The sequence below is a fragment of the Centroberyx gerrardi genome, chromosome 18, assembly GCF_048128805.1.
Source record: "Centroberyx gerrardi isolate f3 chromosome 18, fCenGer3.hap1.cur.20231027, whole genome shotgun sequence".
Classification (NCBI taxonomy): Eukaryota; Metazoa; Chordata; class Actinopteri; order Beryciformes; family Berycidae; genus Centroberyx; species Centroberyx gerrardi.
In genome coordinates this window covers 10,578,815-10,605,388 of record NC_136014.1, presented here as the reverse complement: position 1 = coordinate 10,605,388, position 26,574 = coordinate 10,578,815, and the positions used below count along the sequence as shown (strand labels likewise).

Below are 26,574 nucleotides of genomic sequence, written 5' to 3'. Positions count from 1 at the left end.
TGGAGCCTGAGTCCTCCATTAGTTAGATTAGCGGCTCTGTGGGGAGGCTCTGGTTCCCTCTCCCCCGGCCTGGACACACAAAGCCCCGGCCCGGCCCGCATTGTCCCGCTGTCAGTAGGAGCTGGTCGCTGCCCAAAAAGCCTCTGGCAGGACTCAGATCCGCTGATAAGGGTGCAGAGAGTCGGGCTGCGTCTTCTCAGCTTGTTAACATGCTGTTAACAAGAAATCACTTCAATATATCTAATGTAATGCAATATAATTTAATGTAATGTAATATACCTATGGGGATGATGTAGTACTCAGTTGTGAGTTTATAGTGACCTTATCATACTTCATGGTATTTTTAAATCTCCTATGGTATCACCAATATTCCTATAATATTCCTATAGTTTTGCTGTGATATTTGTCCTTCTAAAATCACATATATAATATCATAGTGTTACTCTGGTTGTTTTTTGTAACTGGTTGCTGTTGTGATTGTGAACAAACGGAAAAATCTGCTGCATTTAGAGAACAAGTAAAAAAGATTTGAATGATGTGTTGTTCATGTGATCTGATGTGTTTAACCATTTTTGGTCCTTGTCATGTTGTTTTTGTCAATTCTCTTTTTTTACTACCTGATAAAATAATTATTTATGGGCATGTAGTGTAGTGTGACAGCACACACACCATTTAAGGATCTAACAACTTCCTGGCAACTTTTGTTCATAAAAAGGGTCAGTTGAGATAGAGGCATTTATTTGCTCATTCTCATTTTTTTGAAAACAATTACAGAGTGTGTGGTGGTAAGTGATGTTTAAGTGCTCTGGTGAAGAGGCATCATGGTGTTGAAAGGTCACCGGTTCAACCCTGTGATGGACCCAAAATGCAAAACACTGAACACTCATGTGTCCCTTTGTATGCTAATGCTATTAGATTGTGTGTAGCAATGTCCGGGTGCTTGACTCAAAGTGTCTCATCTTTCCATCTCTCCCTCAGTCTCTGCAGAAGAATGGACAGATCTCCAGCCTCACCAGTTTGAATGGACACTCAGAGGACAACACTCTAGCAGAAGGTGTGTGTACGTGTGTGCGTGTGTGTGTGTGCGTGCCTGTCCCGTCCGTGCAGTTTATTTACAGTGTGTGACTCTGTGTGCCGTGTCAGATAACTAGTGACACTGTTTGTGTGTGTTTGTGTCTGGGATTTTCTACTGTTTCTTCAGCGGTGGCAGAGCTTGTTTGTGTGGGGTCAGTTTTAGTGTGTGTGTGTGAGTGTGTGAATGTGTGTGTTCTCTCAGGATTCTGGTCTGCAGATGTCGGCACGGCTCTGCAAGAGCCGCTTGATCCTAAACTAATCCCTCTGTCAACACATAAGGGACACCTACATGGGCTTTTCACAAAGAAGCCACACACACACTCACATACCCGGCATACTCTCTCTCTCTCTCTCTCGCTCTCTCTCTCTCTCTCATCTTGCTATTACTCAATCCATTAGGAAATTGCATGTTGACGTGAACCCACTCATAAATACCCGCTCATGAATACATCCACGCGGTCTTAATGTGATATTGCCTTTCAGAACAGATGCCACAACATTTTCACCTTAGCTCACATCCCTGTGTGTGCGAATTCATGGCAGAGTCTGCCTCGGAAATATCGTCATGAAATTAAAGACACACCATGTTTTTGGCAAATGCTCGCCATTGCACAACTAGAATAACAGCAGTTTTACCTCTGTGTCCATTTTTTTACTTAGCTTGCTACAGTCAGCTTTGTGCAGTAGAATTTCAAAAGAACTCTTGTGTGTTAAAAAAAACAAACACACAGATGTATCAGTGATGTATTAATTGTCTTATTGCATAGTGATGACATGATCAAAAAGATCTTCTTCATTAAAGGGGACAGTCTGTGCTCCTGTGGGACACAAAAAGGACTTGGGAAGATTTTGAAATGAATATCTCAGATGATCATTAACCAGTGATACGTAGCGTCAAATACATTTTCCCACAGAAATTAACATGTGCACCAACCTGCGCTGTGCATCTCCTGCGGCGACCTGCGTGTGTCTGTTTATTTTCTTGGCGGTTTCTGACGGGTCCTCCCTCGATCTGGGAGGGCTGCGGGGGCGTGTTCTCCCTCCCTAAATATTTAGCAGGCCGTGACCCGGGCCCCGCACAAAGCAACCTGCGCCACTTCATAAGACGCCGTGGCCCAGGGGAAGGAGTAACCCTATACTACTTAAAACACCAAGATATGTCACATACCGCTCTGTCAAATAACCTATTTAATAAGCTATTTAATGAAGCGATTCTGTCCGTTTATAGAGTAACCCTATCCCCTCTTTAGAGCAGACAGAGATACAGAGTTGATGTGGTATGTAGACTAGTAGAGACTAATTCAGTTGTTGAAACAGTTGCTTCTCTGGAGATGTACTGGAAGTTAATTAGTTCTGTGGAGAGATATATGACAGAAGAGGAGGGGGGGGGGACCCACATATTTCACTTTTCAGGAATGTTTAGCTTTTGTGGACTTATGCAGGCCCAAATGGACTCTGCAGACACTGAAAGCATTTGCTTTCATGTACACAAACCACGTCGTTACGCTGGTTAATGGCGGTAGTAAATTTTGGAAGCAATAGAGATGCACTCAGACCAAAATACCACAGAAAATGGAAGATTCCATTTCTGCATATAAGTATGCAAAGGTTGAGCATTGCTGAAAAGTTAATGTTAAAACTTGACAAGAATGTATTGGAATGTGCTGCATGTTGTCTTTTTATGCACCAGGGAAGTAGAGTATCAGTTTGCTTGTAGCCAGTAGGCTATAACAGCAAAGTCATCATGATATCACTTCTCCAAATATAATTAGAGGCACTTAAAATGATTTGCATATACAGTACACTGACTGTAGAAAATGTAAGGGCCACACTTATCCTTTTGCAATATCCATTTCTCATTGGTCTCAAGGCATAAAAATCCTTTCCTCCACTTCATCTTCTACCCCTTTAAGACTGAAGTGAATTTAATAGCTGCGATTAATAACGGGTCATAGTTTTCACCTGCATAAACGGATCTATTTCATAGAAAGACCAGGTTTGATTAATATTTTCTACACTCAGAATATACAGTATGTCTCCCTCGAGACAGATGAAGCGGGAATGGGAACTGCGTTTGGAATGTTTAGGGAGCCAGTTTGAGCGCTCTCGGCTTGTTTCTCTGTCCGTTAGTCTGTATGTTTATTCTATTGTCCACAAAGTCTGCAGCTGCCTATTCTGATTATTTTTGCACCTATGGTCAGAGTTATGTCTGATGTATGGTTCTGCATACGTCAGACAGCAGGGGGTTATGGGTATACATAGGGTATCCTGCACCCAAACCTCTCTGCATTGATTACCTGTACCTCTTAAGAATTTCTCCTGCATGTCAGTCCCAGAGACATAACTGGTTGCTTGTGGTTGTCTATCAAAATGAGGTTAACGGATCAGCCAGCAATACAAGCCTTCTTCACAGCTGAATGCAGATGTTAAAAAGCTCCTCGTGTTTCCATTGCCTGGTTGCAACACTAACAACATTAATTACACTGAAGGATAAACAAGGCGGGATGCTCAACATGAGGGAGAGAACAAGGTTAGATTCCAAAACTGGCTCTTCACCACAATTTCTCTATTCATTTTCAATCATTACTGTCCTGTGTTAGAATAAAAGGAGCAAATTTGGCGACCTTACCTGTCTTAGACTGGAGTAAAAACAGGATGCACGGAACAGAAAACAAATGAAGTTGTGAAAGACATTCAAGGCCTCAGACTAAAGGAGTGGAAGGGAGTGGAAGGAGGGGAGGTGTACAATGGGAGGTGGGGAAGATAGGGGAGTGGAAGGTATGGAGGGGAACGCATCCCAGCACCGCTGTGCCGCCAGTGGAGCCTGATAAAGACAGCAATGCATCGTGGGAGACAGGAAGAGAGGAGGAATCTCTGATAACAGCGAAAAACAACAAAGGACAGGCCGCACATCAAAGACAAACGCGTGAGCAAACACACACACACACACACACACACACACACAATCTCATAAAGACTGGACACCTGGACACCACCAATTTATATTAGGTCAGCATAACTTTATGTGGTCATGTTAAGTGACATGAAAAGTGCTTGGTACTGAAAAGTGATATCTATTGGTACTGTGCCAACCTTTGGCATCTGCATTGAGTATTAGCCATCAGAAAGGAATCAAAGGCTATCGAAAATGTTGGATTCCAAAATGAAATTATCTAGACATTTTATACTGAGAAAATCAATTAAGTATGGCCTGATTCTCTGTAAAAAAGCAAAAGGCAGGCATATGTATTGCAGAGAAAATATTTTGCCATGAAAGGTACTGAAAAAGTATTGTTTTAAACATTATCAAAGTATGGTGTGGCTTTACTTTTCCAATCAGTTGTTCTGAGAAACTTTGTGAATATACAGACCCAGAACCTGCTGGTTAATATCAGCTCATTGTGCCTTGCAAAGGGATATGGATACTGTTGCACTCGTGTTTGGGTTACTGGGTAAATCCTGAAAATGCATGACATTAATCTAGTTAATTAAGCATTAGCCGGTCCAAAACAGCTGAATCCAAGCTTTGGCTGTATTGCACCCAAAAAGCTTATATTTGTTCCACAGTTACATAGTTTAATTGGTCTACAGGCGCCTGTGCCATTCAGCCTCAGAGGAAACAGAGAGAGAGAGGGACAAAGGAAGGGGAAGAGGAAGTGTGCATGGGGCCAGCTTCATTCCTCTCCTATGGAGACTGACCTCACCACACATTGGGGGATTTAATCTTCGGAGGCCCCTCAGATATGTATAAAACAAAGAAGCTGACTTGGGTCAAACAGTATTTGCAAATAATTCTTAACGTTTGTTTTAACCTGCTTGGGGTGCCAGATGAGCTGAGAAAGCACAGACAGGAGGCCCAGGGTTTGGGAATGTTGGGTTTACACCGGGTTATTCGACAGAAAGGAACTGAATAAATATTACATGGAGCTAGTGAGGGGAGCACTCCAAAAACCGCTCTGCTGAAGAGAAGTGAGAGGCAGGGAGAGAGATGGGGAAAAGTAAAAATAGATAAGGAAAACGAGAGAAAAGGAGACATAAAACGAGTGAAACATGTTGGCGTCCATGAATGATGCAGGCATCCTTTAGGCAGTAACAAAATGCATCGTCCCTCCAAGTTTCATCAAAATCAGACAAGTGGTGTCCAAGATATCACATTTTACTTAAAAATTTGACCTTTATAATATAGTACCCTGCTTAGGTCAATGTAATTTTTTAAATGTTGGAACACAGTGCGAAGATGCATCATCCATCCAGGTTTTGACGAAATCAGACCAGCATCTCCCATCAGATTTAATTGTATGGGCAACAATGAATGAAGCTGTTATTAAAATGAGACATTGTGATCTTCTCATATGTTAATCCCATTAGTAACTGTGAGATCGGTCGTGAGGATTTTACCGTGTGCTCTGTGTGCCTGCGCGTGTGCATGTGTGTATGTGTGTCTGGCTTGCTAGTTTCAGGGGTGTAGGTGCAGGGGTGCAATGACATCATAGCTGATCTAATTCACTGGCCTGAGCCTCGCCGGTCCCTCCCAGATGGCTGGCAGGCTGCAAGACAGGACAGATGAAGTTTTCTGGAACTAGGCTGGAGAAAGAGAAAGAGAGAGAGAGAAAAAGAGAGAATGCTGACTGTGGTTGTGTGAGCGTGTTCAGCACAGTTTATGTTTATTGGTATGAATACTGACATCAGACCTTGGTCAAATTTGCAACAAAATATTTGTGTTTGTTTCATAGGACCAGATGGGTGGGGTTCACCACATTAGGGTTCAGATATGTATGTGCACACATCCAACAGATCAGATAAGTTGGCAATCTCAGAGAAGTTTAGTGCATGGACTTTCAAAGAGTCCAAACTTTCTGTCACTGTGGCAAATTCCACTATCTATCACTCCAAATATGTTAAAATGTAAAAGAATTATTTACAAATGCTGTTCTGAAATGCTGTATATGAGTCTCTGTGTATTTCTATACACTATTTTTTATTTCTTTATTTGTTGCAGGTGTAAAACTTTAAGACCTGGATGTTTAGCAGTGTGTGAGTGTGTGTGTGTGTGTGTGTGTGTGTGTGTGTGTGTGTGTCCGTGGTTCCATTCCAGGATGGACTTACTCAGGCTCGGCCCTGTGGGACAGACATGACATGTTGCCAGAACGTTCCATCATGCGTGTGGAAGGGACCGCTCCCTTCACTTAAGCTGTGTCTAATCTCTGCCAATACGGCTTCACACTGTACAGTCCCCGTAACGCAGCCCAGCCGCTGGCTCTTCACTGTTGGTGTTCTGCCCGTATTCCCTTTTCACTCCAAATGACGAAACTCATTACAGTCAATGTTTCCACTCAAGATGTTCCCTGTGCATCTTTTTGTACTTATACTACTGGAGGGAGTTCTATTGTTGTTGGTTTGTATGTCTACAGACACTGTATCCATCAGCATGGTGCAAGATACGAGAAAGATTGATTGCCCTAATAGAATGGAAGTGATCCCAGAGGAAGCCCTTAGAGAGTTGGAGATTTGAGTGCTTTAAAGCCCTTCAGTCCCTCAAGATCCATCATTGTGCAGTCGGTAGCTCAATTACGTTCATCTGTGCAGGGTATTTTACGTAGTCATTTGTTACGAAGTGGGTTCTTTAAAGAGACTGCTTCAGGGCAAATGAGGATAGGAGAACTCTATTAGAATGCAGCAGTATGTTAAAGGCCATAAGAGACACCAAACATTTAATGCTATGAGCTTCGCTAGTAACAGAACAACAGCTCAAAGGACACAAAGAGTGTTACATCATTCCCGTTGCCATGCAACAAAAGTTTGACAACAACTTGCAAACTATCTAATTAGCATCAGCTAGCTAACTGGAAGTAACAAAAGAGATAATGTTGTTGAAAATAAAAATGGACAAGACAAAGTTACCGATTGTTCAGTGGCTAAAATTAGCATTAGCCTCCTCACTGGGAAACAAAGGCTTAGTTCCATCTAGGCACTGCAAATTTTTTCTCTCATCATGGTATCTTCTGCGACTAAAATCAGCTTCTCCTCCATTTTCTCCATTCTGACTTCTATTGTTTATGTCTTCTCCTCATGTTTAGTCCCTCTTTTGGGGAAATTTCACTGGTCAATCGAGCGGAGGATTACATTGATGCAATGCACGGCTAAAGTTGAGATATAAACAGAAGTGCCAAGTGCTTAGAAATATCACAAACTTGGTAAGGTGCTCTTGAAGAAAATACTGAAATTGGCAAAATAGGAAGAGAGCCATACAAGGCTTACTTCAGGCACTCTTGCGCAGAAACTGAGGGTAAAGTTGAGATATATTCAACCTGGAGATGCATGGCTGCCGCGATCAAGCCGTTTTAAATTTTTTTTTAAAAAGGCACGGGAGCGTTCAACAAAGTGTCTGAGGTGATCGGGGCCTAAAGTTACTGTAATGAGGTCAAACTCATGGCAGGCTCCCACCAGGACTCTCAGACCCCCTAGGACCTCTCCGTCTCCCCAGGCGCTGCTCTCTCATCTTTCCCGGCATCAGGGAACCTAATCTCCCTCCTCAACCCCTAACCTCCCCCAGGCACATGGAGGATTGAGAGAATGGACCAGGAATGTGACTGTACCCCTCCTTCTCCTCCTGCTTTAATAGCATTATGGCCCCTGTTACACTGCAAAAAGTATCCGTATTAATGTCATTTTATCTAGCGTTGCCTTCAAATTTTATGTTTCGAAAAGCCGAAAATCTGCTGATGAGGTGAGATTATTTCACTTGTTTTCAATGCAAATCAACTTGTTTCAAGAATTTTGTCAACTCAAGTGTCGATTTCTTGATTTCTTTCTTTCTTGATTCTGCCCTGTTTCAAGATATTGACATTTGTTTCTAGAAAAGTCCTGAAACAAGTGAAACTGTATCGGAAACAAGTGGAATTACCTCACCCACTTGGCAGAATCTTTCACTTTTCACATTTAAGATTTTTAGACTCAATTGACACTAAACGACTTGTTACGGTGAACATTTTTTGCAGCGTAGTTCAACTACGAGTCGATGGACCTTTGCCAAACTGTAATGCTAAGCAGGGCCATGCATGAGACAGAGGTGAGCCAGATTGATGGGCGGCGAGGAAGAGCATGGAAGGATAAGAGCAGTTGTGAGGAAATTTTTTGGCAAGTTCTCATGCAGTACAGCTGGGTCGGAGTGGGAGTCGTCTGGCTAAAGCAGAGGGGGACTTGAAGGGGGAATGGAGCAATGGAGAGGTTTGCAGAGTGAGCCACTTTCAGGGTGTGCAAATTGCATTGTCAACATCTTTTGACTATTTGGAACACTTAAGCTAAATGTGGGTTTTTACAAAGCTGCTGGTTAGGCTGCCTTTGAATATACTCACTCAAACAATAGAAACACAACAGAGATTGCAGCCTTGTCAGACGGGCTCGTTTACTGATATGTTTAGCTGACGAGCAGATAAGTCCTGTTCCTTCATCTCCGTACCTTTTCACTCATTTGTAAATGGGGACCATTTCCAAGGTCCTGCTTAAGCTCCAGAAAGGGTGCTGCCGACCTTCACTTCCTTACTTTCACAATCCAGTCTGTATTGGATTAAAAGAGGGGGCATGGCAACAGCGGGAATGGACACTGATGCTGCCAAGATGCTCAATTGCTTGTGCGAATATCTGAGGAATGCGGACAAAAGCGTCAACAAGTGTGACAGAGTTGTTTAAAAGTATTCCCCAGGAATAAATGCTATCCTTCACCCAAATCAAAAGCACCCTTTTCATTTGGCGTGGTGGGTAGCAGTGCGGCTGCCTAGAGCAGTGGTTCTCAACGTGGGGTCCGGGGACCACCAGGGGTCCTTGAGGGGGTTCCAGGGGGTCCCAGGCAAATTGATGAATTGTTAAACTTCAGCATTATTTCATTTACAAGAAGTTAACACAATTAGAGAATGTAGAAGAATTGTGATCATAGTTTCACTAGTTTCACATCTCTCTACCTACAATACAGATAGTCATGGAATTCTGGACAAAATCACGTCTAGCAATAAAAATATTCTCAGATTTGGGTCCGAGAGACAAAATGTCATCAAATGGGGGTCTGTGGCCCTAATGTGGAGTACATTTGGGGTCCTTGATGTGAAAAAGGTTGAGAATCACTGACCTAAAGGAAGCTGCAGTCCTTGCCAGCATGACTATGGCACCCATATGTGATCTCAAATTTAATTGTTGAGAATTGTGTGCCAGATAACTCTGATTTTATGGAGCCTACGCCCCCTCTCTCTGTGTCGATAGCTGTACATACAGTATGATTCCACCCTTGTTTACAGCAAGGCAAAGGGCAAAGCAAAAGATGGTCATGATATGCCCCGAAATCCAGACGTCACTACTATGTAATGTTCATCTCATCATGCTATGTCCCGTAACTGGCATTTGTAACACTGACTCCTTACGGTAAAACACACACACACACACACACACACACACACACACACACACACACTCATTCTCAATTAGAAAGGGTGAAAAGGCGGAAAGGTTGCGGGACAGACTGGTGTAGTACGGGACGTAGTGTAACTCGAGGAAACAGGCAAGAGGAAGAGGAAACGGTGATGTCAAGGCCTGACTACGTTTCCTGTCCAACATTCTTATCCATCCCTCCGGCCCACACACATACAGGACGAGGGGTGGCGGGATGGGTGGGGGGGCTTCAAGCGGATAGAAAAAAAGAGAAGGGAAAGTGCTGGAGAGGGAGAAGGATTAAAGAAAACTGGAGTGTGGATTGGGGAGATCAAGACAAGAGAGCGTGAAAGTGGGAAAAAAAAAAAGGTGCAGAGAGAGAAGGAAAAAAGTGGAAAGAAGAAAGGAGAGGCATTGAGTGAAATTTCTCTCTGATCTCGGTGCAGTTTCACACACAAACACACACACGCACACACGCACACACTCAAAGCCCTCGTTTCCTTTTCCTCCAATTATTTCAACATCATCCTATCCAGTTCTTAGAATTCTCAGAGCAGGAGGCGGTTTCTTCTATGGTGTCCAATGATGTCATGCATTTCTTTACAGGCTACAAAGCCCCTCCGCCCAGCGCCCCACAACCCTCCCCACCCTCGCATTCAAGACCCCTCCTCAAACATTCCTGAATACAGGCACGTTTTCTGATTCTGGAGATATGTGGGGCGTCACCCCCCCCCAGTGTCTGCCTGCACCCTGTGTTATCCTAACTTAACATAATTGCAATTTAATTACAAAATGCACTTCCATTCATTGGGTGTTTGAATTAAATTAGCACTGACCCCAAAAAGAAGAAGAAAAAGGGGTAAATAAACCAAAATATTGATGTGATGAATGTTTCAACCGCACAAACAAGATGAATAGCTATGGATTCTTTATGACAATACTTCCCACACTACTCAGTGTAGCCGGAAGCGGGGTGTGTGTCTGAATTAAAATGTTTCAGTATGTATGGAAGTCCAGGAATGTGACTGTTTGGATGACTCATATGAAGGAAGCACCGGAGGGGGGGAAGGAAGATGTGGGCTGACCCAACAGAGGTATTCTATCATCAAAGTCCAAATTCCCCTCTGTTTGACTCACTGTCCACTCAGCATAATGTAACTGTCACATTAGTTGTGGTGCTACATGGTACAGGTAGTACAGTGGAGAAATGCCAACCAACTTAGTCACTGCAATAACAGAAAGCCTCACTGGTGTGTCAGAACCACGTGAATCACTGTGATGAAGTGAAAACGGTCTCTCACAGCATCTCCATAGGATTTCACTGTGTCATTTTCAGTGGGAACAATACTAAACCTGCTGTGACCTATTTACAAATGGACTGAATGTAGTTCTATACTTAGAAATGGAATCAAAACACCATGTTAATATTATTTAGACCAGAGAATGGACTCCTGTGTACGTTCAAAGTACTGCTTCAGGTTAAACAAAGCAAGCGTTTTCTCCCTTAATGCTATAAACGTTAATTTCATATTCCCCATGGAATGTCTCCCTGAAACAAATCTATCCTGCCACAGAGGGATTCGTGATAGTGCTGTCTTCCTCCCTTCCCCCCGCTCTTCTCTCTTTTCTCACCCTAGCCAGCCTTGATGAGAACCATGAAGCCTTCCATTCATGGCTATAGACCTTGGTATTCATGACTCTCTCAATTCAGTGAAGCTGAAGAAACGCACAGGAAGTGGAGCGGGATGAGGAGAAAATAAGATAATTTGTTTTTAATTAAGTTGAAACAGACTCCCCGCTTGACCCATTGTTTTGCCCCAGAGCGATCCTCTTTTAAACCTTTGATTGCTTTGACTTGGTTGGATTTACGGCTCTTAATAAGCTTGTTTGTATGCACCTTGGAAGTGAGGGAAACCGCAACTTTAAAAGCTCCAGGTAACCTCAGAAGCCATATGAAGTCACACAGAAATAGTGCCGTGTTGAATGTTTTATGTGCACCAAACTTTTGGAGCTGACACTTCACTAGATGCATGAGTTGTTTTGGGCGTATTTGCCCTCATGTGAATACTGTGCCTCCATCTCAAAGCACACACATACACACTGTGGGAGAGGGGGCTTTCAGACAGCACTTGATTACCGCTGTTATCACCCATTTGGGAACATTCCAGATGGAATTCACACATTCCTCTGGGACAATGCAGAAGTGTGACAGATCTGATTATGCTTGTGTTTACCTGAGGATTTATCTGCATTCCTCCAAGTCTCTCTCCCCCCCTCTCAGACAAAAGCTGAATTAAATGTGTCTGTATTGACTTAATTGAGAAGGGCCTATTAACATTCACAGGGGGCAGGCGGTAACTCGTGGGCACCCCCTTCCATGGTTTGGCCACTCTGTGTGAACTTTGCCTCAAACAAGACCGTGTTTTCAGAGTTTTGAACTGGAGAGTGAGTCATGGCTATTCTACACTGCGCTATGCCACCATACTCCCCGTCTCCTCTTGAAAGAACCAGGGTCAGCAATACAAAAAAGCAGGAAAACAGTCATCTCCCATTAGAAATGAATGGAGGGTCCAAAAGGCCTTGAAAAAAAAAAAACGTACTCCTGCTGGCTTCTCAACTTGTGCATTCCCTCCACAGTTTGCCTCTGTCAACATTCTTCTGCATGACTAGTGACATGAGTCATGAGATATGGGGGAGAGCCTTGTTGCCTCCTGAGAGAGGGAGTGGGGGGGGAAAGAGAGAGAGAGAGAAAGGGGGGGCGGGGGGGGGGGCAAAACCGTTTCCCAGTCGCTTTTCTCTAAAGTCTGGGAGAAACTGTCTTTTGAGGACACATGGGTATTAGGGTGAGAGAGGGAGACCGGAGACTGTAGATCCCCCCCTTCCCCCCAAAAAAGCCCTTACACCCCAAGCCAGTGTGTGTTTAAGTTTGTATGTGTGTAGCGGGATGGGGGGTAGGGGGGGGTTTACATGGAGTTTGAACACACACAATGGTTGGGGAAGGTTGGAGTGGGGGGGTGAGACAAGCGAGGTTGCTTCCCTGAAAGATCACATGATGAGGTCCAGTCATCCCGGACCGGGCGCTGAAGGAGAGGGAGAGTGGTCAGAGGGAGGGTCAGCGGATAAGGAAGAGGAGGGGGAGGGGGGGGTTGGGGAGGGGAGGGGGTGTGCTCATTCAGAACAGCTGAAGAAAGGAGAGGAGGTGGGAGGAAGAGGGAGGCAAGGGGAGGTCCTAACAAGACATGTGTGTCAGCCCGTTGAAATGTGTGTGTAGCCCACTTTCCTGCTCATACCGACCGAGAAGCGCTGGAAGAGAGACACACACACACACACACGCTGCCTCGGCCCTCAGACGGAGTTTACAAGTGAAGAAGAGGGAGCCAGTTTAGCTTAGAGCAGATCCCATACAGTTTACTGAGTGTGCAGGCAGAGAAGTGAAGTTCTATAAAGAAAAAGAAAAAGTGACTGGAGAACATTTTAAAAGTATTTTTTTAGGATCTATTTTTGATATTTTATTTTTGTAATTTTTTATTTTTTTGAGAAAGGAATTTTGGACTTTTACCAATGCTTGGAACAATTACTCTAACAGGTAAGCACAATGATTTAATTAGGCCTAATTAATTGCAATTTAAGGATTTAGAGTTCTCTTTAATTAAAAGATTCATTCAACTTTGCCTCCAGTGGTTGTGGCCACATAATGTGTCTATACCATCAATTAATCAATTAAGTTTTATTTATTGAGGGAAAACCGTGATATTTAATAACTGTTGTGTGACTTCTAGTTATTTACTCAGGATATCTTGAGCATCAAAGCAATGGTTTCTCCCTTTACGAGAGAGTGTAGCCAAAGGCATTGTTGTCCTGAGGGTGTGGTTAGCATTGTAGTTTGATGTTGTCCTGGCATGGACTAGTGATTTGAGCTGGAGATGGCTTAGCTTTGGTCACTGTTTCAACTCATAATATAAAAAGTTAAATAAGTATTAGTTTCCCTGCTCTTGTACTCTTTATTTTGTAAATTAAGGGTAATTTTTTGTTTGATTCTGTTATTCTTGATCCCATTTGAAAGTGGATTAACAGTGTGTATTGTGTGTTTTGCACTACATTCATCATTAAGGTGTATCACCAGTGGTTTTATAGAATCTGCATAATTACAAGTGCTGGTATTTTATAGAAAGCATCCTCCTTTCCCAGTAGCTCTGGAGTAAAAACTTTTTCAACTCCAAATGAAGACCATTCATAGTGCTGTATCTACTACTATCAATGCCCAAACCAACTTCTGCCCCAAACTCTGTGACGTGTGCATCCCATCCACATAACTTCTTGGTGGGAAAAGAATTTCACACAGTGACAGCTGCCAGATAGAAATATATGAAGATGTATTTGGAGAAATATTTTCAAAGCCCGTTTTTAGCCCATGTCACCATCTGGGTCTGCTCCGCACGTCCCTTCATGTGAAATATTTCAATTAGATGAAGTGGGATCCTAATTCCCAGTGGGGTTATTCAGCTTAGCCACAGAGGATAGGGAGGGAGGAGAAAGGGGTGTATGGAATTAATTACATGCCAAGACCGATTCTTCTCCGGGCCATATAACTAAGAGTGATGCTTTAGACGGAGCAGGGCTGGAATGTTTTGCTTCATGGGTGACCTCACAGGTTTTGGTTCTGCACATGCACGGAATGCCAAAACATTGATATTAATAGATGAACATTTGCATTTTCTATGTTGTGCATGTGAGCTAATGCAGCATACAGTCACTTCGGCTGGATGTGGACGAGATAAGGGAAGAGGAGGCAAATGGTAGAACAGTGGGTGATGGTGACTGGTGACGTCTAGGGGCCTTCGGAGACAGTGTGGCCACACCTTTCACACAGAGAGGAGCTGTTGGGCTCCATCTAGTCTTCCCGGGGGGTGGGGGGTGGGGGAGTCAGGGTGGTGGGAGGGGGTTACTCCGTCTCCATGGCCTCTTTTTTTTAACTGACTTCTTTTGTTCAGTGGTTTTCTGCTTCAGACTATAGTAATTATAACAAGGATTTGCATATGTTTGGGTGGCAAAGTTTGTAAATAGTGTCCAGGAAGAATGGCTGCCATTCAGGCTTCCGACCGCTACTCTGTCCCTGCCCCCCATCCATCGTTCTTATCCACAAGCCCCCCCCCCCAACACACACACAAACACATAGTAGTACTCACGTCTCTGTACCACAACAGAAAGGCTATCAGATTCCTCATCTCACAGGAGACACTGGGGAGTAATGATAGATTTACAACAATTGTTTTTTTGGCTGCAGAGATGCTAGAGCATCGCCTTACCACACACACTCATAGTCACACACAACCAAAGCCTGTCTCCAGCAGAGAGAAGCATTTAAACTATGAGTGTGTGTGTGCCAGAGATCTGTAACACCCTCTAACTGAGTTAGACCTTCGGCCCCAGGGCAGGCACCCCCATCCCCCCTAACCCCCCACCCCTCCCTGTACCTTCATCTCCTCACTGTCCCCTCCTCACCCCTCAAACTCACATTCCTCCTGGTACAGTCGTTACTCAAAACACACACACCATTTACTCTTACCCCTTGAGACCCCCCCCTAGCCCTCAGCCCCTTACCCCTTACCCAGCCAAACCAAACCAGTCTAGAGGAGTTAACAGTTGTGTGCTTGTAAAAAAAAGTTGGGGCCGGAAAACAAAGATCAAAAAGACGGGGGAGATGCCGGTGCTCTGTTAAATCAACATGGTTCCTGTTTTATTATCTGTGTAGATACACATGGCCTTGTCTGGCCCACTAAGAGTCTGACAACCCGGCCCCCCCCCCCCCCCCCCCACCCCACCCCCCACTTACTTTGTTTATCCATATGAGGAGCTGTTGTAATTACATACATTAACAGTGATTTGCTGCGGAGACGTGGCTGAGCTGTGTTCTCCATCAACCGATTTAGAGCTTAGGTTTCATATTAGATGGTCGGTTGCTTGCTTACTTGCTTATATATGATCTTTGTGGTCCTTCCTGTCTTGACGTGCTTGCTTAACAATAGTGTGGTTTGACAATGTAACAACTACCCTAACAATAACAACTATGTGAGAGAGACCCCCCCCCCCAGCACCCCACATTCACGTCCAAACACACACATCCACAACTATGGAAGCGTTACTTTACAAATTGTGCCCTCTTCTACTAATGCCAAGGCCAATCTGTATCTATGTTGATGTAAGTCTGGCTACTCTTTTGAGGAGCCTTTTGAGACTTTGCTTCTTATAGATTTACCAACTTCCTTTGCACTATGATGTTTCTAGATAATAGAAAAGTTGACCCCCCCCCTCCTTTATTTTCTGAGGCCAGAGAGGGTTAGAAGGCTATTGTGTTTGCATATGTGTGTGCCTTGGGAAGGGGGTGGGTCCTCATCCATCCTGCTGTGGTGGAATTTGGGTCAAGGGGATTGGGACTTATATGAAGGAGGGGCAGAGGCCCATATTGTTAGTTAGAATCTCGCAGAGACACTGTTGAAGTGAAAAACAAATAAACATTCTTTCTTGAGGTCCCATGCCATTTAAATCCAGCTTATGTTTAGAGCATCCTAAAATAATTTACCCAAACTTGGAGTGCGCAGCATAGTTCACATTCCTTTTGTCAAATCCATACATAAGAAATGGGTGTACCCCCACTAACAATGAGTGTATGAAGGCACTGTATTGTATTATACAAATTTAGTGTGAGACGCTGCAGTGTTTGGTGCATGGTTTCATGCCATTGGTCAGGCGTGTTATTTTAACCCATGAATAAGACAGGGTTGTTCCTCTTTTCAAAGCCATGATATTCTAGGAATGCTGGGCTACCGATTGAAGCATCATGTCTATAATTTAGTAAAAGGATGTGGACAGATTGTGGCACATAGCATTACATTTTTGTGAGACAAAACACTATCATCTTTCACAGATGTAGAAATGTACTGGAGGAGTATAAATGTATAGGAATGGAGTGCAATTTTCCTCAGGTTATCCCACAGATAAAAACTCAACACAATGACAATGGGAAGTGTGATCAATTGCCTTGATTTTCAAATGTTGTGATGTATATTAGTGTTGTGTTTATGTTTGTGAGTGGGATAGGGTGGATGGTGGTGTGTGTGTCTGTGTGAGCGCATATGATTGACTAGGTAAAGACATGGGGGGAGTTTCCTCAGTGTATTCAGGATATGAGCATGTGTGCATGGTTAAGGGAGTGTTTATGTGTCTCTGTCTTACCTTGCCTGTGTGTGTATCCAGGTAAGCTGATATCCAGGCATTAAAAATGCCAGGAATTTGTTTTGAGAATCCAATGGTACCAGATGTGAGGTTTTCCTGTCTGTAGTGAGGTGTCAGGAAAGAGAAAGAGAAAAAAAGAAAAAAGCTATAGACACTGGGAACTCATTATCCCCCTACACCTCCTCCTGTCAAAACACAGATAGACATGTCAGGAATTTCAGGCATCATACTATATGTATCTGTGTGTGTTAGTGTGTGTCTATGTGTGCAGTGTTTATAGATAAAGTGATGTAGCTCAGCCATCGAATGAAGTTACTACCAAAGCTAAGTGGTTCACAATGCAACCTTGCTGTGAGCTTGTGTTGTGCTTTGGGACTGTTGTGCTTTGGGACAACAATTGTGCTTTGGGACTGTTATAGTACACAAATTGGCAATAGAATTACTTTCATTGTGCAAAATTTTCTATGAGGCCTCCTTCAGGGGTTGTTGTTCATTTGTGCTGATGCCTACACTTTTATTTCTTTGGCATGTTTACATAGGAAAGGACTAGCTTGAGCAAATTGCAATCTGATTGTAATTAAGTAGTCATATGCTTGATCAAATCAACTCAGGGGGTCAGGATCTCAGCAATTACTTTTGTACAACAGTTCTGATTATCTTCAGATGGCAATGAGGCCATCACTGATGATCTAAGTCTTGCCTTTGTTTTTAATTGAGTCTCTCCTGACATAGAGGCATTTTATTGATCACAGAGTATTTTATTTTGCATGTCATGTTTATTTTCCATATCTGTGCGTAAGAGAATTTGTGTTGGGAATACTTCCGCAACCAGGGTTGGCGTCAATTCCCTTTCAATTCACTCAAATCAAAGTATAATTTGAAACAGCATTTCATATTGCAATGATCGTGTTCATTCTCAATTATCAATAGATTAGATTTGAGAACATTGTTCTCAATTGACTTTAATTTTATTCAATTAAATTTTGAATGTGATTCCCTGAACTGATTAAATTGAAAGTGAGTTGACCATATCCCTGGTGGCAACATTGTATTTATATATTGTGAGTATATTTTTAGTGATTTTTCAGTTTAGGAGAGAAGTAGGAAAATTGATCAATATCTAACTGAGAATTATTTTCCTGTCATTTCAGTTGGCCAGCCAGACAGCGTGTCTGTGACTCAGAAGGAGGAGGCTCCTGAGACCATGGACACCATCCAGGATGAAGTGGCTCCTCAGGTGAATGGAGAGCAAGTGGAGAAGGAGTCTCCTGATGCCAACGACATCTCCACTGTTGAGGAGAAGGCTGATGAGGAGAAACCTGATGAAGCCAATGAAGTGGGCTTCAAGAAGATCTTCCGTTTTGTGGGCTTTAAGTTCACACTGAAGAAGGACAAGAGTGAGGAGAAGGATCCTGTGAAGCTCCTGACAGTCAAAGATAAGGAAGGAGAGGAGGTCAGTGAGGCTGACACAGCTAAGGATACTAAGGAGGAGACTGCCGCTGCTGAGGAGGTCACAACTGGAGAAAAGGTGGTTGAAACAATGGCATCTACCACCAAGGCTGATGTCATTAAGGACACTGATGAGGCTGCAATCACTGAAGTCCCAGCAGAAGGTACTGCAGCTGAAGCTATTGATGAAGAAGCCAAGGAGGAAGGAGCTGAGAAGGAATGTGAGACCAGCCCACCATCTCAGGAGGTCACACAGTCCCCCTTCAGGAAGCTCTTCACAGGAGGACTCTTCTCTAACCTGCGGAAGAAGGCCAGCGTCAAGAAATCCAAAGAGGAGGAAGAGAAGGAGGCAGCTGTTGAGGAGGAGACAACTAAGACAGAGGAGACTGCTGATGCAGTGGGAGAAAAAGAGGAGAAGGTTGATGTAGAGCAAGAGTCCAAGGAGGAGCCACCAGCTACAACTCCTGAGGAGGCAAAATCAGAGCCTACCCCAGAGCCTGAGGTCACTGTGGAAACCCCAGCTCCTGCAGCAGATACTACTGAAGAGACCAAACCAGAAGAGGAAAAGGCAGATGGTACTGCAGAGGAAGAAAAGGCCCCAGTGGAGGTGACCTCCGAGGCTGAGCTGCTGTCATCCCAGGAGAAGGCCAAGGCCCAGGGAAGCCCACTGAAGAAGCTTTTCACCGGAGCAGGCCTGAAGAAGCTCTCCACCAAGAAACAGAAGAGCAAAAAAGATGCCGAGGTCAAGCTGACCGAGTCTGGAGAACAGGCAGCTGAGCAACTTCAATCCTCCACTGAGTCAGCAGAGGGTCCAAAACCCGACAGCGGGGCCTCGTCTCCAGAGGATTCAGGGGAGCATGTTATTGGTGTGGAGGCTATCCAGCCTGGCCAAGAGGCCGAAGGAGAAGTCACCTCTGATGGGGAGAAGAAGAAAGAGGGCATCATTGCCTGGTCCTCCTTCAAGAAACTGGTGACACCCAAGAAGCGTGTAAAGAGGTCTTCTGAGAGTGAAGATGAAGCCACAGGCGAGAAACCAGTGAAGTCAGCCACCCTGTCCTCTACTGAGAGTGCTGTGTTCACAGATAAGTGCAGTGAGGAGGAGGCTAAAGAGGATAAGCCAACAGAGGAAGAGCCAAAGACTGAAAACACTGAGAAACTAGTTAGCAGCACTGAGGAGCCCAGAAAGAAAATGGACACCTCTGTTTCCTGGGAGGCTCTAATGTGCATGGGTGGAGCCAAAAAGAGGACTAGGAGGACCTCTGACTCTGATGATGACGAGACCAAGATTGAAGAGGAAGTGGCATCAGCAGTAGTAGAAGGGGAGCAGGAGGGCAATACCATCGAGGCCTCTGTTGTTTCCTCCCAAGAGGCTGAGACTGAAGGTGAAGGGGTTTCTTCCCCTGAGCCTTTAAGCAGCCCCCCTGAGAGAGAGTCTACCTGGGACACACTGAAACGCTTTGTTACGTTAAAGAATAAGGCCAAAGTTGAGGAGAAGACCGAGGAGAGCTCAGACCAAGTCCTGTCCGACAGTGAACTGCCAAAAGAGGAGTCCTCATTCTCTTTGAGAAAATTGTTCCCTGGACGCAGGAAGAAGAAGGCTGAAAAGCAAGTCTCCACTGAAATGGGCTCAGGTGAGGAGGACTCTGACACCCCAGCTGTGGTTCCTCTCTCCGAGTATGACACTGAGCAAGTTGAGGCTGAACAGGAGGAACCAGCAGTGCCAGCAACTGTCCAGATTACAGCGTCCACTGAAGACAGGTCTCCTTCATGGATCCCAGCCACTGTAGAAGATGTTGATGATAAACACGATCAGCTGAGTGACATCCCAGAGGAGGCAGAAAACGCTGCCACACCAAAGTCTGCTGACACCACCATTGCAGAGGATGATATTGAGGACCATTCCATGCTGTCCCCTGAAGCTCTGGGCAAGGGGCGCAGTGGGCGAAGACTGTCCACAGCCGAAGTGAAACCTTTTGTCCCAGCTCCAACTGCAGAATCCACCCCTGTTCCTCAGGGCCCCCAGTCAGAGACCAGAAAGATGGTTCTGGAGGGTTTGGTGGACCAAGTCAGTGGGATTCCTTGCCAGACATCTGTGACTGTTGAAGACGTACCGATAGAGGCAGCCAATGCTGAAACAGAATATGAACCACCACTTGAGCATGCTGAGTCCAAGACAAATACAATCTTAGAGCCACACAGTCATGATGAGGCCATGGCCATCTGCACTGGCCTAGGGACCAAGGAGATTGCCAAAGTGGCTCTAGAGAAGCCTGTGATGCCCATTGCAGAGTGTGTGGCTGTGATCAGTGATGCTCTGTGTGCAGAGATTTCAGTGGAGGAAAAGCCAGCAAATATTGAGGAGGCGATTGCCACAGAAGACACAGTGCTTGAGGCCCAAGTGCACCAAGTGGAAACCACTGAGCTTGAACCTGCTCTTGAAAAAGTGAATGCAATTGAAGTTCAAACTGCCAGTGAAGGCCATGAACCTGAAATCGAGATGGTTGCCATTGTCAGCAGTCTTCTGGAGGAGTCTGAGATGGTTCAGCCCACCGAGGTGAGTGAGAACTCTCCTAAAGCTGTAATGGTAAACCCCATCACACCAACCTTTGAAGGACTTGTCTACACTGAGAGCGTAGAAGTCACTGAACCAGCAGTGGAAATCAAGGAAAAGGAATTGGTCATGGAGCAGCTTGTTGCCACTGAAGAGATTACTCCAATAAAAGAGATGGTTCAGGCTGTGTCCCAAGAGATAATCTCCACCCTGTATGAGACCACAATGAACACCATCACAAAGGAGACTGAGCCAAAAATCCCTGTAGTGGTATCTGCCGAGGAGGTTGCCATTATCAGTGAACCCACCATTCTTGTTGCCCCATTCCCTGAGGAGGCTGCACAAGTGGCAACTGCAGAGAAGGCGGTGATGGAAAAAGTTTCAGAGCCTGATGAACCAATCCAAGTGCAGGAAACCAAGGATACAGTGGTGGTAGAGGATACGGTGGTGGTAGAGGATACGGTGGTGGTGGAGGATACAGTGGTGGTGGAGGATACAGTGGTGGCAGAGGATACAGTGGTGGCGGATGATACAGTGGTGGTGGAGGATACAGTGGTGGTGGAGGATACAGTGGTGGCAGAGGATACAGTGATGGCAGAGGATACAGTAGTAGCAGAGGATACAGTGGTGGCAGTGGCTGTGGTGGACACTAGCATTGTAGCAGCTGAGTCAGAGGTCAGTGCTGTCACTGAGCAAGCCAGTGAGGAGATTAAGGATGTCAAGGAAGAGGGGGAGCAGGCTAATGCCATTGAGGAGCAGAGCATGGTCATTGCCCAGGCTGTCATCCAGAATGCCGTGGATAAAATGTCAGAAGCCAAGCCTGAACCCAAAACTCCTATCACCCCCACAGCCAACATCCCAAAACCAGTCCAGGCAGTGGCAAAAACAGAAAAAGAGATTGAGATAGAAACAGAGAAGCCTGTTATCATTGACACCCCTGTTGCTGTCGTCTGTGAAACACCAGCACCACCAGCCAAGGTGCCAAAGTCACCCCAAATATTCCATGCTGCCATCCAGGTCATTGACACATTTCCAGTGGAAGTCATAGAGAGCCTTGATGCCCCCATGGAGAAGGAGAAGAAACCAGAAGAGGGATTGAAGCAAGCTGTGGAGGTAAAAGCAAGTGAAGAGATTGTTGTGGTGGAAGAAGTGGTAGAACTGAAGACAGAGGGTCAGATAGGTGGAGAGCTTGAAGAGGTCAAGGAGGAACAGAGCAAAGAGGAAGCAGTAACTCAAGAAGTTGTACCAGCACAGATGGAGGAAGTAAAACCACAATTAGAGGCAACCACCAAGTCAGAGGCCCCTTCAGAGGAGAAAAAAGAGAAAACACCCGCGATCCATATGCCAGTCCAGGTGGTCCTGCAGATAGCACAAGTGACTGAGGATCCATCAGTTGAAGAAGAGGCTGTGGTGGAGTTTGACAGCAACGGTCCTGTGAACAGTGTGGCACCAGCCAAAGCCACCAACATGAAAGCTGACAGGCCTGCAAGTCAGAAACCAGTGTCAGACAGCCTCCCGACGCTGTTGGAAGAGCCTCAAACGATAGCGTCAACGGAGGTTGCTGCTCCCAGCCAAGCAGCCCCAGACGCCGAGACAGCTGCCAGCCCGGCAGAGACAGAGAAAGCAGCGTCGGGGAAGTGCGCAGAAGTGATGGCGCAGGTGATTGAGGTGATCGAGGAGGCAGTGAAGGAGATCGAGCCTGTCTCCACAGAGATCACAGCAGCATCATGAGCAGGTGAGACTGTGATCTGACTACATTGATAAATGTTTGAATGTTTAAGATAACACTATTATATGCTCAAGAATCCATAGCTCATTAGAAAAATCGAATGTCCTCATTTATCAGTTAATAAGGTAACATTTTTTCAAAGGTATTCTTTTCAATCTTTCATGGAAATAGTGATGGAACAGTGAAAGATGAAAAAAGGTTATTTTCAAAATTCCTTTGTTGGCCTATCACACAATCTTCTCATGGTGGCTTTTTTAAAACATCAATGGGCCCTACTTTTATTAGGGGATAGGGGAGGGGATTTGCCCGCTGACCAGATGAAAAAGCTTTTGTTCGGTCTACGAGTAACCAGGGGACCTTTGATATCAAAGCAGGAATGCCGCCGTTGACCCCTGCTTTGTAGGCCGGGGTCTTAAAGGGAAGCGGTGTGTGAGGGGCAGATGAACTTGTGCTGAAAGACTGATTATGATTCCTCCTCTCCCTCCTCTTCTCCTTCCATCAGAGGCTCAGTATGGAGTCAAGAAACCATGTCGGAGTACACATTTGTTAGATTTAATTACAATGCCTCAAAGAGCTCAAGTTGTACTTTGTCTTTTGACTGAATTATATTTATAATATGTACAGTCCAGCAGGTTTTTGATGTGCAACAGTATTTTATTTGCACTGTCTGTAGATGTTGTCATACTGTATAATGTATATCATATTCAAACTGGATGTTATCTGACCTATCCAATGGGGAGAGGAGGGAGCAATTAGGCGTAGCTCAGTTTTAACATTTAATAAGCAGTAATGCAGCTCTGCAGCAGAGGAGAGGAGAGACAAGAGAGGAATACTAGGTGGGAGAGAGGAGCAGGAGGGAGCTTAGTGAGTTACAGCAGCCTGACAGCAGCACTGGTGCAGCAGTGCTCTCCCACACTTGGTATATGCTGAGTCATATAAACAAACCTGGAGAGGCAAAGGAATAATGGAGCAAACAGAAGAAGGAGGTTGGAAAAAACAAACAGGAAAATAGAGAACCAAAATCTAGAGGTGGGAATGACAGATAAAAATAATGTAGGGGATGAAAGATATACAGGATTCTATTTTTTTTTTACATATTTTAGACAACTGCCATTTATATATCATTAGAAATCACTGTATGAACTAATAGCGGTCTGTATTTGCTCAATCTCAGATGGTTCCTTGTCAAAGATGAAAGGATACCGCCTGCTGTGTTCTTAATATTTGTTTTTGTGCCTCTCTACCGCAGGTGAAGATGGAAGATTGATGCCTGGGAGACAAAATGTCTGGACCAGGAAGTGAGTGATGAGGGAGAGAGAGAGAGAAAGTGGTAACACACTGAGACTGGGCTCCGCCCCACCCTGCCCAGAGGGACTGAGTGACTGAGCTACAACTCCACCCATCTCTCCTCCCCCCCCCCCCCCCCCCCCCCGTCCCGCAAGCAACAGCCCAGTCACAGAAAAGTGACGTCCCGCCGCCATATCCAACCCACCAGGGGCAAAGCTAGACCAACCGCCCTGCACACACACACATACACACACACACTCCCACGCACATCTCATCACAGTCCCGTACCTCAAAAGCGTCCCATCTGGCTTGTAATCAATGTGATGTATGTTCAGTGTCTCAATGACTTTCCATTGCCCTTGCTACATTGGCGAGACTCTGCATCCTGGTTGAGAGTGTGTGTGTCGATGTGTGTGTATGTGAGTGCACGTGTGTGTGCAAGTGGTTGAATGTGTATATTTGAGAGAGTGAGACAGTGTGTGTGCAGGTGAAGAGATGGAGGATTGTTATCTTGTATATTGTATTTATATCTTAAGTATTCTTTTATTCACCCCTACCCCTAAGTCTTTCTTTTGTTCTGTTTTTTACTATTTCTTATTGTATGGAATTTGTTGCCTCTTTTAAATTCCCATATAAAGGCTGTGATACAGCAGGCAATTTTTTGAGCAACATCATGGCAGTCAATTTAAAGTGAGACGCAGAGAAAAATATACAATGACGTTTATCTGGGCAACAAGAAGTTGCCACATAACCAATGTGAGACTGTTGAGTATTGAGAGTGTTATCTCCTTGGAAAATGCCTTAAAAGTTGCCTAGTGTATCACAGCCCTAATAGTCAGATTCAGAGATTATTTCAGGATTCTGTAGAGATTATAACTAAACCATGGTACAGATATGATTCCAACGACAGTGTGTGATAGCACTGATTACAGACAATAATTTTACTGTGATAGGACAGGGAGTATGATGATATCTAACAGAAATGCACCACGTTTGACTTGTGACATTTTCATTCTCTTGTCCCACTGTGCTTTTCCTCACTATCCACCCCACCAAAAATACTTTACGCTTCATGTAGATAAGAAAAAAAAAATCACTGCCTGATTTACTGTGAAAAAGCATTGTTACTAAAGTATGTCTGAATTTCATGTGAAGATACAATAAAACACTATTATTCCACCATCATTGATCATGTGGGAGAGGTATTTGGTAAACAGTGATGTGCAAAAGCTGCGTATCACAATATTTGACACTGAATGAGTTATACAAGGTATGCACATGCATCTGACAGAAACAGTTACACAGCATGTCATGTGCACAGTGTTTAATGACCATGTCCTTTGAATTTTTGTGTGTCTTTCAATAAGGTTTACTGTAACAGCTTGCTCACTACAGTGTATTGTTTAACTCTGGATAGAAAGAAAGTCTGTTGGCGCCCTCTGTTGCCTATTATGAGTAGTACACACTTACGTGACTAAATGTATGTTTTAGTAGGGGTGATGGTGTTTGTTCAGTGTGACATACACAGTCCAGTCTTATATTTGATGCTAGGCCTGCACTATAATGTGTTTTTCACCCAGCATGATAGCTCAGGTTCATTTTACTGGCACCAGGGAGGACATAGACGGCACACTCATTGATTGATTGAGGATTTAAATGGCACAGACATTGCATGGTACCAGACAAAAACAAAAGCTCCTTTTACTCTTAATTTAAAAGCCAAATCGAGTTAGGACAAGTTAGGGAGTCATGGTCTTTCTGCTGATCACAGGATGAGACATCAGTTGCATCCAATTAAATTCTTAAAACTCCTACACAGACTCTCGGTCACTTTGAGTCACTCATCAAACTTAATTAACCAACTTATAAGGTCAACGCTTATGGAGAATGATGGTGAGCTTTGCCATTTTTTCATGTATACTGGGAGTGTGGAAGATGTATTTGGGATGGGATGGGATTTTATAGCCATACCAAATATTTCACTATGGGTTATGCTGGTATTTTTTTTTTTTTATTTCCAACCAAATTTGGCAAACCTGCACTGTCAATCATTCTGACATCATGTGACGCAACCTTGACTGCTCCTATAATCCTTAGATGTCAATATGGTGGCTGACACCAGCAACTCTACAGGCTTACATTTCACTGAGCTGTATGACCAAATGAGAGAAAGATTGAGGAAGTCTAGGCCGCTGTCTGGTCACCACTTCACTTAACTTTGATTATAGTATGGGTGTGTCACATCCGTAATATTTGCTTTATGTAATATAAAATAAAATAAAAGGTTTAAAAAAAAAAAGACAGAATAAAATAAAGAATTGCTCTTGCTGCTTAATGTAATGCATTTGGTTGGGGCACCTGCCCACCTTCAGTCCTCCCCAGCTTTTTGTAACACACTCTTAACTGTGAACCTGGTAACATTTGTACAGATTGTATACCTATGTACCTAAAACTCATATTGTTGTAATAATAACAAATAACCTGTAGGCATTTAGCATAATATACATGTAGCATGGTCTTAATTCTGTCTTTTATATTTTCCAAGCTGTTAATAGTAAGGATACAGAAACATGTCTATATTTCATTCAATAAAGTTAGAAAAAATGTGTTCTTGTGTTTATTATTTATCCGTGAATCTATTTTAATACATAATAAATCGATCAGTATGAAGACATTGTTTACCACGTAAATATTGTTTACATTCAGCTTGAATAACTGTTCCTGATGCTCTTTTGAATTATGAACAAATGCAGCAGGTGAAAGTAACACAAAGTAATTGTCTAATTCAAAACAAAAATTACATTCAAGCAGACTACCACTTTCAAATTTTAAC

General features: G+C 44.1%; 1 protein-coding gene across 2 annotated transcripts; it reads left to right on the top strand.

The window, feature by feature from the left end:
* The first annotated feature begins 1,007 nt into the window (after window positions 1–1,007).
* On the top strand, window positions 1,008–26,349 carry akap12b (A kinase (PRKA) anchor protein 12b). Of its 2 annotated transcripts, none has more exons than XM_078289896.1 (3): window positions 1,008–1,054; window positions 17,877–22,460; window positions 23,704–26,349. In XM_078289896.1, the coding sequence occupies exon 2, from the start codon at window positions 17,930–17,932 to the stop codon at window positions 22,454–22,456; it is 4,527 nt and encodes a 1,508-aa protein (XP_078146022.1). In that variant the 5' UTR covers window positions 1,008–1,054; window positions 17,877–17,929; the 3' UTR covers window positions 22,457–22,460; window positions 23,704–26,349. The 2 variants fall into 2 exon arrangements, with proteins under 2 accessions (XP_078146022.1, XP_078146021.1); XM_078289895.1 differs by lacking the exon at window positions 1,008–1,054 and adding an exon at window positions 12,821–13,078.
* The last annotated feature ends 225 nt before the right edge of the window (window positions 26,350–26,574 follow it).